At 37.6% G+C, this 12,915-nt stretch overlaps 1 protein-coding gene across 6 annotated transcripts in view; it reads right to left on the bottom strand.

Annotated features, from left to right (window-relative positions):
* CCDC85A (coiled-coil domain containing 85A) overlaps positions 1 to 12,915 on the bottom strand; it is a 234,701-nt gene that overhangs the window by 50,269 nt on the left and 171,517 nt on the right. For 5 of the 6 annotated variants that reach the window (XM_020996288.2, XM_020996290.2, XM_020996291.2 and 2 more), the window contains exon 3: positions 571 to 647. The exons of the other annotated variant lie outside the window; for it this stretch is intronic. In XM_020996288.2, the coding sequence (XP_020851947.1) occupies positions 571 to 647 (77 nt within the window). The remainder of the gene's footprint in view (positions 1 to 570; positions 648 to 12,915) is intronic. 6 annotated transcript variants of the gene reach the window in all.

The following is a 12,915-nucleotide window of genomic DNA, read 5'->3' as shown; positions in this document are numbered from 1 at the left end:
ACTAAAATAAGCAGTGCTTTACTTTCTTGGGATGAAATCTGAAGCCCCAAAGCGATTATAGCTACTCCTCTGATGCAATAAAGGTTCAATGATATCACTAACACATTTCATTAAACACTACTATAATTAATCTACAAACCTCTGAACTACCTGAAATTTTGTCTAGCTTACAATAAAAATCAGCAGATTTTTCATTTGAATAACCTCACTCTATATACAGTGAATACTGTTGGTTTATATATGGGTATGTGAAATAATGTTAAAATTTCCATATTTCCTATTTATTTTCAATTTCTCCTCCGTTCTTTCTTTCATCTTTTCATATTCTTTTACTCTTCATTTAAGAAAACTCAATTCTTCTCATCTGTCCCATAAGACACATAAGAGGTTGGGTAATAATAGAATGACCACTATGAATGGTAATATCCATGATCTAATATATTCTGTATTGAAAAACAATTTGCAAAATGACTTCTAGCTTTTAAAAGGGGAAAATGTAATTGAGGTTTAAAATGAAATGCTCTAACTCAAATGATACTATCTAACTATGAGCTTCTGTAAGTCACCCACCTGGGGCAGCATTCGATTCTCCTCCTCCAGCTGTCTTACTCTTGCCTCCAGCTGCCTAACATAGGACAAGGTTGATTCTAAAATCAAAAAGAAAGAACTCACATTATACATACAGGTCTTGTTTTGTGCACTGTCAGGATATTTTTGACTTGATTTATTCAGAAGAGGTAGTGACTTCAGTCTGCCTAAAACCAAATAAACAAATCCCCCAAAGGGTCTGTTTCTCCCTAGGAAAACAACACAACTGCTGATAGTACAAATAAATTTAGACCGTTGTATAATGTTTTTGAAGAATTAGTCCAATTTGGAGGTGGTTAGATCCCAGATTCCTGGACTCCAGCCAGCCTTTTCACATGTAAACATCTTGTAGACAGACAGTGCTTATTAGCTCATACTCATCTCCTAACCCTGTGCTTTCTGAGTCTGCAATAAATTGTAGCAGACATATTTTAAAACAGTCTCTGAAAACACAAGCTGCATGACCAACTTATGCAAAATGGCTAAAGGAAAGAGAAACAGCCTTATGGTATGATACATTTATACACTGATTATGGAAGAAATAAAATCTCCCAACCCCATCACCCACCAACTCTCACCCTGCTCACAGCCCGCAGATCAATCAGTCGACAAGCACATATCAAGCCTTTACTCAGTGGCAGGCACTGGAAGAGGTGCTGTCGATAGAAGTGTAATAAGTGAGATGATACTTACTCACAAGGAATGTATATTCTAATGGGGGAGGCAGGAAAGGAAAGAGGGAGAGAGAGAGAAAGAGACAGACAGACTGACAGACACAGACAGAGACAAATACAAAGAGAGACAGAAACAGGGATAAAAAGACAGAGGGAGACAAACAGAGGGAGAGACATAAAAACAACAGAAAAATAGATCTACGTATGTAATCCCAGGACTACAAAATCAAAAGAGCCAGAAGGGTTTGACACTTTTTTTTTCATTTTTGCGGGGTATGATACAATTTACCCAATGGATCTGTGAATTAACCATTGCCTACCCTAAAGATGACCCTCCTTTAGTGATAGCTGGGTTTCAAGGTGAGTCCAAGGTATGTTGTAAAAGGCCCAGAGGATGGATAAATCTCTCTCATTTTCTGGATCATTTACTCACAAATTCAAACCCTACCTGAATATCCAAAAATAGGGGAATGATTCCATTTCAAAATGATGCAATAATGGAAAGGAATTGCTTTACAAAGCAATTAAGATTGACAGTTTTCCGAAATACAAAGAACTTGCGGAAAAACCTTTATGAAACCATACAAAAAATAAGTGAAACCAAAAATACAGAACAAGGAGATTGGAGTATGTACCATAACCACATAAGAAGAAAAGCAAAATGAGAATGAATAGAATCCTGATGGGACTTAGAGAGAAAACCTTCTAAAAAACACTACGATCCTTTATGTGTTGAAACTAATTAAATGATATCAAGGAAGTATATTATTTATGCTGATGTTTAATTTATTCCCAATACTTTTTTTAAGAAGTCAAACCATGCTCTCTTAAAAGGGCATAAAATCAGGAAGAGGGAAGTACCAATCATTTGAAAATATCAATGTTTCCATTTTGTTGCTGTTGTTCAGTCGTGGCTGACTTTTACCCTATTTAGGATTTTCTTGGCAAAGATATTGAAGTGGTTTGCAATTTCCTCCTCCAGCTCATTTTACAGGGGAGGAAACTGAGGCAAATGGGGTTAAGTGACTTGCCCAGGGTCACAAAGCTAGTGTCTGAGGCCAAATTTGAATTCATGAGTCTTCCAGATTCTAATCTGCTCTATTCACAGTTCCACCTAGCTGCCCTAGCTTCCATCAAAAAAAGATCAAATTGTCACCATTCCAAACTATGTTGAAACCAATTTCAGGGTCCAAATAGGAACAATATGATCCATCACTGCTGAGTGCCATCTGTGAACAAATAAATCTCAAATACGGTGAAAGTCAAGGATAACACAGTTCCTCAAGCGCAGATTTCTATATATTTTTCATATGACCATTTTTAGCAAACAAAAAAGCTGAAGAGTCTGATTCATTACATTGTTCTTCAACTTAAGAAGGAGAAAAAGAAAAAAAATTTTTTTTATTGTAGGATGCTAGGATATTTGGGAAGTATATGCTGATACCCCTTAAGTTATGTAAAGTTGGAATATTAAAATGACTTAATAGCCAAATCTAAAATGTACTATGTAAATAATTATCACTTTTATTTATAAATTCTTTGTGTAGGCAGAAGCTCAATTGCCTTTCTATCACATCCACAGAAGCAAATGAAGAAAAATTTTTAATATACCACTATTCTCTTTAAAGAAAAAACAAAGAAGCAAACTATTTTTAATTTAATATGATGTCACATGGAGAGAATCAGTCCTTGATGATCAAACATAACAATGGAAGGATCTGCTCTCACCAGCATCCCTCAGTTCTTCTGGCTTCCACAGAATGAGGAAGTTATGATTCTGAATCCAGATTCCTTCAAAAGGCCATACTTGAGGACCTAGAGGGCCACAGGTTCCCCACTCCTGAATTAGATTGTAACTCTACATCTCTTGACCAGCTAAACAGTGGAAGAGCTAGTGGGACAAAATGGTTAACCTTGACCATTCCATAATTTAAAAGAGACAAGAACATTAGAGATACAACAAAGTGGATCAAACTGAAATGTTGAGGTATGAGCTAATATTTTACTGTGATTTTCAAAATGACCAATGATTTTTTTTAATAATCACTCTAATAGTCATTTCTCAGTCTTCATCCTTTTTGATTTCTCTGTAGGATTTTCATGACACTGACCATGATTTTCCAACTACCTGTCTGACTTTTCTTTCCTCGGCTCCTTCTTCAAATGCTTTAACTGTTGTGGTTGTATCATCAAGGTATTTATCTGGGACGTTTTCAGTGATTTCATCAGTTTCCATGGGTTTAGTTTTATCTCTATACATAAGAGGCTAGCCTCTTGTTCTCTTGAATAACAATTCCATATCACCAATAGTTTACCAGTCATTTCCAACTGGATGTGCCACAGATATTTGAGTTTATTTTTCTATAAAGCATTTTAAGCCAAACAACATGGAGTATCCCTCCCTTCCCCCAAATCCTTCCTAAATGCCAGCTATTGAAAATTTCATTTCTTGCAATTCAGCCATTTTAATCTAATTCCTACATTTTACAAAGGAAAAAACTGAGGCCTAGAAAGGTTTAGGGTTGTTTTTTTTAAGAGTTATTGCTCCTGACACTTACTGTAAATATTTTAAGTGTTCTTTTTCTTTTAGATTATAAAACATTGAGTAGTGATTTGCCTGGTACATAATAGATATCTAATAAATGCTTGTTTCCTTGCCTTGCCTTTAAAAAAAAAAAGAAAAAAGGAAAGAAGAAAGAAAGAAATTCAATATGTCCAAAATAGAATTCATTATCTTTGCCACCATGTCTACCCCTCTTCCTAAACTTCCCTTTCTTTCCAAGGCTCCATCAACCTTCCAGTCAGCCAGGTTAGCAATCTTGGAGTCATCTTCAACTTCTCATTCCCCTTGACCACCATTCCTTCACGTCTAGTCAGTTGCCAAGCCTTAGCAATATTACTTCCACAAAAATTTTTGTACCAATACCCTTCTTTCCATTTACACAGCTGCCACTATTGCACAGGAGTATATAACCTCTTATTACAAGAGCCTTGTAATTAGTCTTCATGGCTTCAGTCTCTCCTCATTCCATTCCATCTTCTATTGCTCTTACCACTTCATTCCCTTTCACAAAAAGCTCCAGTGGTTCACTCTTGCCATTAGGATAAAGTATAAACTGCTCAGTTTATATTTAACACACTTTATAACCTGGCATCAACCTACCTTTCTAGGCATTCATTACTCTTGTCCATGTATTTCAGCCAAACTGGCCTATATGCCCCTCCCCATGTGTTACTATCCATCCTTCATCTCTGTGTTCTTCCATAAGGTGTTCCCCATATCTAGAATTCACTTTCCTCAGCTCTGCTTCTTAGATCCCTGTCTTAGATCCTGTTGAGGTATTACCTGACCCCTCAGTTTCTAGTGCCCTTCCTCCATGAAAATATTTTGCATTTATTCAAACTCACTAAGTTCACTAGATTCTCTAGTATTGACTCCTTATTAGACTTTATTTTTAATTCCTTATTATCCTCTCAGTCTGTTGACCAGCTGTAAAATAAGCTTAATAATACTTGTCTTTCTACTCTCAGGGAAGCTATGGAAAAGTGTTACATGGATGTGAGCTATTACCAAACACAGAGCATCAGTATTAGCATCAACATAATTTTGAGTAAATTCCAATGATGTTATTCTTCCTTCAAAATGTCAGCAGAAATTCTCAATGGATTTTAAATTGTATCAGAGACTGGCGCCTTCCTAAATGATTGTCCTTGGTTTGCCTTTATTTCAATTTACCTCTAATTGTTTCTTAGGCCGTCAGGTAGGCTAATTTCTGCTGTATCCACTACCATTTTGAAAAGCTCAGGCATCACATTACATTTTATCCTGTTTCCTGTGGCTTTCTAAGGCAATGTGTATGGGTTGGGTTTTTTTTCTCCCTTTTGGTTAGCCCTCATCCCTGAAATCATCTATGAATTATTTTGATTATTGCTATGCAATGACTGTTTTACCATGGACAACTGAAGCTGTCTGATCTCTGTCAAATCTATAAGTGGCAACACTTTGTGAGAATGTAGTCTGGTCAATGAAGAGCTTTGGGAAAAGGTGAAAGCTGCACATAATATGCCCTCACCACTAGAGGATTCACGTAAAGGGGAGAAGAGGTGAGAGGACTGGGAGGGAGGAGAACTACTCATTTATTCAAACACTTCCTTTTCCAAGGATCTGTAGGAATGTTTTCACTGCAGACACAATACCTGCACCTACCAGGAACCATCCCATAGTCATGTAATTCTCAATTCCCAGTAATTCTCCCCATAAACTCAGCCTCCAAGGACAGAGCTCTGATTGTTTCAAAATTAGATCCTACCGTGCACTGGCTTTTATGCATTCCAGAGGAAATTACTTCAGAAAAGTATTACTAAGATTATTTTTCTTTGGACCAAAATTGTTTTTTTTTCCCTTCCTCAGGCAAGCAGAGGTCAGCCTCCCACTCAGAACACACAGCTCTGGACACATTTGCGATTATACTTCTCAACGTAATTTGACATTTTTTCTTATGAAAATATCCCTTTGGAATCAGAATTTTCTTATTTGTTTTGGCCCTTAATTACAAACTGTTACATTAGTAGAGACTGAATTTTTATTTGGTTGGGTTTTGGGGGATCTTTTGTTTGGTTGGTTGCTTTTTTATCCTTTGGAGTTTTTTTTTGTTTGTTTTTTGTTTGTTTTTTTGGAAAAGGAAGACAGTCTTAGACCTGTGATCTCATCAGAATAGGGAAATTTTCTAGTTCACCTATACTAACTGGCAAACAATCTGTAACTTACAGTCAGAGAATAGCCTTCATCACAGAGGATTAATGACTTACCCTTGGTCACACAAGGGTGTCAAAAACAGGAACCCAATTTTCCTGATTCTAAGATCAGCTCTCTGTGTATTGTACCACAAGCTTCTCTTACCTGGGACTTAATGACCTATTAGACAGACAGACAGATAGATAGACAGATGCTCAAGTGCTATAATTTCTCATTAATCAAGTGTTTTTCCCACATCTTTCTGTACCCATGAAAAAGTGAACTGGTATGTTTATCTTATTGCCCATTGGTTCCCATTATCCGTGTTATTATTTGCTCTAGTCAAAATGCTCTCCCAGTCCCCAAATATGCCTTGCATTTTCCAAATGTCTTGCCTTTGTTAGATCTCACAGTTTTCACCTAGGTTCCCACCACCCTCCAGGACTTATTCAAATTTATTCTCCAAGGCTCAGACTAAGTGTTTCCTTCTACACCAAGCCTTCTTGTTCACTCCAAAAGCTGAAGGAGCTGCCTCAGGAGGCTATGATTCCCTTTACATGAAAAATCTTCAAGCAGAGTCTAAAGGCCCACCCATAGGTCAAGTGAGGTGGGAATTGATCTAAAATCATTGTTAAGATCCCTTCCAATTACAAAATTCTGTGATTTCTTGTGAATTCAACCCAAAACATCTCTTTTGAAATCATCTCGTTGGGGCAGCAAGGTGGTGAAGTGGATAGGGCACGTGCCCTGGAATTAGGAAAATCTGAGTTCAAATCTGGCCTCAGATACCTGGTAGCTGTGTGACCCTAGGCAAGTCACTTAACCCCTAGTGGGGGGGGGGGACCTGAAATCTAATCCTTTTTGCCAAGAATGTGGCAATTAACCTAATTCTAATCACTCTTCTACCATTTGTGTTGTTATTTAAAGTTTCATCAGTTCTTGGCTCAGCACTCTAACAGGATTACAAAGTGCTGAAGGAGAGGGTTTGTGTCTCTCTTGTTGCTTAACTAGCTCAGTGTCTGGGGCAAAGTAAGCGCTCAATAAATATTTGGTGATTTAATTTGACGTTGAAAGGTTCCTTTTCTCTTTCTCCCCAGTATCCCTCCACTGACTTTAAAACCTCAGATTTTCAAGATTTGATCATAGACTTGAACTGCTTTGTCCAAGGCACTCCATGATTAATCAATATCTAAGCAGATGTTTAATTGTTTCTTCACCTCTGTCAGTACTTAATTACATCTTTTTATATTGACTATAATCACATGATGCCACCCATCCAGAAGAAAGCTTAAAAAATACAAACTAAAATTTAGTCATAGGGTTGACACTGCAATCCAGTTACTGAGAAACAGAGAACCGACAAAATGTTTTTCGTCTTTTCCAGACATCTGCTATTGTGTGCACAGAAATAAACCAAATTTCATCCAGGAGCATGATACTCTAGTTTCTCTACTTCATTTAAAAGCTCCGCTAGAAAATTCATTTCCCTAGGTTACAGGTACTTTGGGAAGACCCATAAAAGGCTAGTTTGTCTCCTCAAAGTGGAAAAAAAAAGAAAAAAATAGCTTTACAAGTGAATCTGTTGCAGTCTGAGAAATTTAGACCCCTCAAAAACCGGAGTATAGGACAGGGTCATCTGGAATGAATTCACGGATTCAAGCATTCTTTAAGTCAAGGTGGCAAAGATTTATTGTTACACTACACAGCAGGCAGAGGTCCTTAAGGATTTCTACCATGGTGGGCAGAGCTCCTTAGGGAACTTGCAACCTGATAGGAATCATGCTAAAGCTTATATAGGAAAAGTAGTGGATTATGTGCCAAGTATGCTAATTAAGTGATAACATACAAATATGTCATTCACTACTGGAAATGGGGGGGGTGGCAGAGTGGAAGGGGGTTCCTAAAGGGTGTATTTTTGTCTGTTACATCTGTAACAAGAGAGTTTCAGGAATTGCCATCTATAGCTTGACCTCTGGATCATATACAGTAACTGTGGGCATCAGTAGTTCTGCTGGTACAAGATAGTCCTGTTCATACAAGGGAAATTCTACAGAGGTCAGCTTGTTCTTGTAACAGGGAGACAGAGGTTGCCTCACTGGGGCCACTCACTTGGGGTCCAAGTATAAGCACCCAAGCACCCCATCAAATCCAGGTAGCACATAAAATCCAGGAAAAACCAACACATGAATGATGTGATTTGTTGTCAATACCAATTGTTTTTGTTGTCAATATTGTTGACTTTTGTTTTGTATTTGTACAAATACATTTTGTTGTCAATACCAATTAAATTCAACATATAAACAACTGTATATTTTGTTTTAGCTATTTAGACTAAGACTTTGATTTCAACTATTGCCCATACCACTCCCAGCCCCCATTGACATAGTAGCCTTTTTGGACTAGACCTGTGATTTTATTAATAGAGGTATGGGTATTAATAGAGGCATAATATAGATTTTAAATTGGAAAAAATTATTTCATAGTAGAGTAATGAAATTTAAAGAATGGGACTTAGAGCAAAAAGCCCTGGGTTAGAATTGCAGCTTATCATCTACTAGTTAAGTAACTTTGGGTCAGTTGCTTAACAAGTCATGGAAGCAAAGACTGGGAGCTGCAAAGGATCTTGTCGTTCAGTCATGTCTGACTCTTTGTGACCCCATTTCGAGTTTTCTTGCCAGAGATACTAGAATGGTTAGCCATTTCTTTCTCCAACTCATTTTGCAGATGAGGAAACTGAGGTAAACAAGGTTCACACAGCCCAGGGTTACACAGCTATTAAGTGTCTGAGGCTAGGCAAACTCATCAAAAGAAATCTTCTGGATTCCAAACCCAGTGCTCTATCCACTGCACTTGCCTTAGGTGATACTTACTGATTAAATGAATAACTATAGAGAGTCATAAAGTTAGTATGAATGTCTAAGGTAGGATTTGAATTTAGGGCTTCTTGACTTCAAGTACCATGATGCCTGTTTTCCCATCTATTAAATGAGAATGGTAATCCATACTTTAAGGATTAAAGTGAGGTGGCATAGTAGATGGAGCACCAGGCCTGGAGTTGAGAAGACCTGAGTTCAAATTCATTCTTAGAGATTTACTAGCTGTGTGACCCTGGGTAAGTCACTTAACCCTGTTTGCTTCAGTTTCCTCATCTGTAAAATGAGCTGGAGAAGAAAATGGAAAACCACGTTAGTATCTTTGATGAGAAAACCCCAAATTGGATCACAAAGAGTTGGACACAACTGAAACAACTCAAAAACAACAAGGCATTACCTACTTCATAGGATTGCAATGAAAAAAGGACTTTGAGAAAGGCCAGAATGTTATTCCAGTGGAGCTCCTAATTGTTTAGATTATTGTATGTGGAAATACACATGAAATTTTTGATATGACCAGTTTTTCCATGGTGTTGGTTCTCAAATGATTTCAGGGTCAGGACCTCAGAATAATTGCGGAGGGGGAGAAAAGCAATAAGAAATACGAAGGGCTATGTTTATGTGACTTAAGGGCAGAGGGAAAACACTAGATTGTTTTTACCATTAAAACTTTACCATTAAAATAAAAATACTCTTTTATATTCCCCTAGTTTATTTCTATGCACACTGGGCACTCAATAAATAGTTATTAGCTATAAAATTAATTTCCCAGTACAAGCTTCTCCAAGTTCCTAGAAACTTGACTTTGTGATAATATACAAAGGCTAGAAAATTAACCCTATCTACTTCATAGCAATCCTGGGAGGATTTACTTAAGGTTCTTAAAGTTCCCCATAAGAATGATGGTGTTTATGAACCCATTCACATAAAAATTAATATAGTCACCTTCAATTCTGGCATTTCTAGAAAATGATGTCATTTTAACTCTGGACCCTGTTTATAATCTCAGAACTTTCACTGATTTGCTGGAAGATATTAAACAACTCATTTATGACTTTTTTGTGTTTCCAACATGGAAAAATGAGAATAACCACTGCCCATTCAATCTCCCAAGATAAGAGGAGGGGCCAAGTTATTCCTGACCCCTAATTCTTGCTCTTAAAAAAAAGTGTCCTCTCCTGAAATGCTTCAAGCTAAGTAGGAAAATGATGAGAGATACTGGTACCTCTAAAAGGAAGATTTAGATCATAACTAAGGTCCTTGTGAAGGATGGAGTGTTTTTTGTGAATCTTGGGGGTGAATTGGGTGCTGGGTTAAGTTTTCTTTTTTTGAATAATAGACAAAACTGTAATAGCTATTATGATGTCTTTCTCATCCAATCCTCTTGGTTGAGGAAGGGATAATTTATTCCATGCATGGGAATACTTTACCAATCAATCAATCAACAAACATTTATTAAGAGTCTACTATGTGCCAGGCACTATTTTATGTCCCCAGTGCTTGGGACATAAAAAGAGGTTCCTGCCCTCAAGCTTACAATCTAAAGGGGGAGACAATGTGCAAACACATAAATACAAATCAAGCTATATACAGGATAAATCAGAAATAATTAATAGAGAAAAGGCACTAGAATTAAGAGGGGTTGAGGAAGGTTTCCTGTAGAAGGTGGGATTTTAGTTGGGAGGTCAGTAGGCAGAGTGGAGGAAAAAGAGCATTCTAGGCATGGGGGACAGCAGCGAAAATTCCCAGAGATACGTAATAGATTATCTTGTTCACGGAGCAGCCAGGAGGCCAGTGTCACTGGATAAAAGAGTATGTGGTAGGGAATAAGGTGTAAGGAGACTGGAAAGGTGTATTTGATTCTGGGGGCAATAGGAAAACTCTGTAAACTCAGAGTAAAACTCTGCTTTTGGAAAATCACTTTAATGACTTGGATGAAGGCATAAAGAGAGAATGAGGCAGGCAGACCCACCATCAGACTATCACAATAACCTAGACATGAGGTAACGAGGGCCTAGTGTCAGAGGAGAGGATGGGGTATATTCTAGAGATGTTACACAGGTAAATTCAACAGGCCTTGGAAATAGATTGAGGGGTGAGAGATAGTGAGGAGTGTAGAATGACTCCTAGGCTGGGAGCCTGAGGTCAGATGGTCAGATGGGAGACTTCACTTCACAATTCATCATGCCTCCAAAGGCTGGAGATTAGACAGGAAAAAAGGATCCCATTGGCAATTAAGAGGCTTCCTAATTGGTTAATGTGAATTTGGAGTTATAAAATTGACAAAGTTCTATTTAAGGAAACAGTCTGCAAATCTTTCCAGTCTTGTACACCTAGCATTAAAATATTTTGGAGCACTTCTCCTTCAATATGTGAATATTTACTTATTTTCAAATTACATGTGTGCTAATATACTAATAATTATGCATATTACAATGTAAAAAAAGTTTAAATAAGATAGTATTTGATCCTAGAATGAATGGAGGCTTTTGAGTGAGAGAATGACATAATCAGCCTAGAGTTTGAGAAAAATCATTTTTTGAGAAGGGAGAGACTTGAGGCTGGAAGGCCAGTTAGAAGAATATACCAATAGTCTACGCAAAAGCTGATAAGGCTTTAACTAGATTGATGACTGTGTGGAGAGGAGAAGGCATATGTTAAAGATGTTACAAAGATTAAATACAAGAAAATTTAGCAACTGACTATGTGGGGTGAGTGAGAGTTAGGAATCAGATATATAACTGAGAGAGTTACATAAACTCCTTGGGTGCAAACATAGGAGACTATAAGGATGGTAGTACCCTTCACAGAAAAAGGGAAGTTTGGAAGAAGGATGAGTGTGGGAGGGAAAACAATGAGTTCTGTTTTGGACACACAGAGTTTGAGATGTCCCCAGGACATCTAGTTTGAAATTTTCCCATTGACAGCTACTTATTTGTGCTGGGAAACAGTTCATTTCGACCTGCCCTGAGGGCTGGTACATAAAGGAGCAGGATGGAAACTTATACAAAGGAGGGAGGAACCTCTGTGGGGAAGTTGGTGGGGTAAGGGTAGGTTCGGTTGTTTCTCATGGAGAGGATTGGATGTAATTCATCTTCCCACCCCCAGCTGGATGAACACAACACCCCTTGGGGTATATGATCTAGTCCCCACTTTGGAGACAGCCAGTCTAGGGTATTCTGATAGCCAAATCCCAAACCAATGGAAGTTTTCAGGGAACAAGGGCAACAACTTTATTTCGGGGCCCGTTAGAATATCTAGGCACTAGACCTACAGGAATATCCTGGACATAGAAATGGAAAGATGGTCAGAAAGTTTAGATAGATTAGGATATGTTTACAAACTTGATTGCTACTCAACCTATATTGGCATTAAGATGGCAGAGTGGACAGAAGGCTGGACCTGGAGTCAGAAAGACCTGAATTTAAATCTTGCTTCAGACCCTGGGCAAGTCATTTAAACTTTCTGTGCCTCAGTTTCCTCATCTGTAAAATGAGGTAATAATAGTACCAACCTCACAGGATTGTTGTGAAGATCAAATGATGTAACATGCCTTATGTAAATACTAGCTATTACTATCATTATTATTATTATTTTTACATTTTTAGCATACACTTTTGATTTCTTTATTTTTGTATTTTATTTCTTAATTTACACATGATTTCTCCTTTGTGAATAAATCCTAACAAACAGTTTGTAGTTTGTAGTTGAGATAAATTAACACTTTACTATTCTATTAATAACTAATTATTAATTTGTGATCCATCCTTTTTCTCCTATTTCTGTTAAGACCCAACTCTTGAAAATGTCAGACAGTTTTAGAAGGGTGGAACAGTAGATTATCTTCTAGCCTTCAAGGCACAAGCTCCATAACTAGGTTGGACAGGATGCCACTCATTAGGTTTCACTTAGGAAACTTAATTTCTGTTTGCAGTACAAACAAAGTCCAGTCTGGGCAAGACCCTACCCTGGGAGGAGGAACTCTGTCCTTGATTCCCTTCATTAGAATTTAGGGTGACCCAGGTCATGAAGGAGAAAATTAGCC

The sequence above is a fragment of the Phascolarctos cinereus genome, unplaced genomic scaffold (assembly GCF_003287225.1).
Source record: "Phascolarctos cinereus isolate Bilbo 61053 unplaced genomic scaffold, phaCin_HiC Scaffold_2;HRSCAF=192, whole genome shotgun sequence".
In the NCBI taxonomy this organism is placed as follows: domain Eukaryota; kingdom Metazoa; phylum Chordata; class Mammalia; order Diprotodontia; family Phascolarctidae; genus Phascolarctos; species Phascolarctos cinereus.
This window is presented reverse-complemented; position numbering and strand designations above follow the sequence as displayed.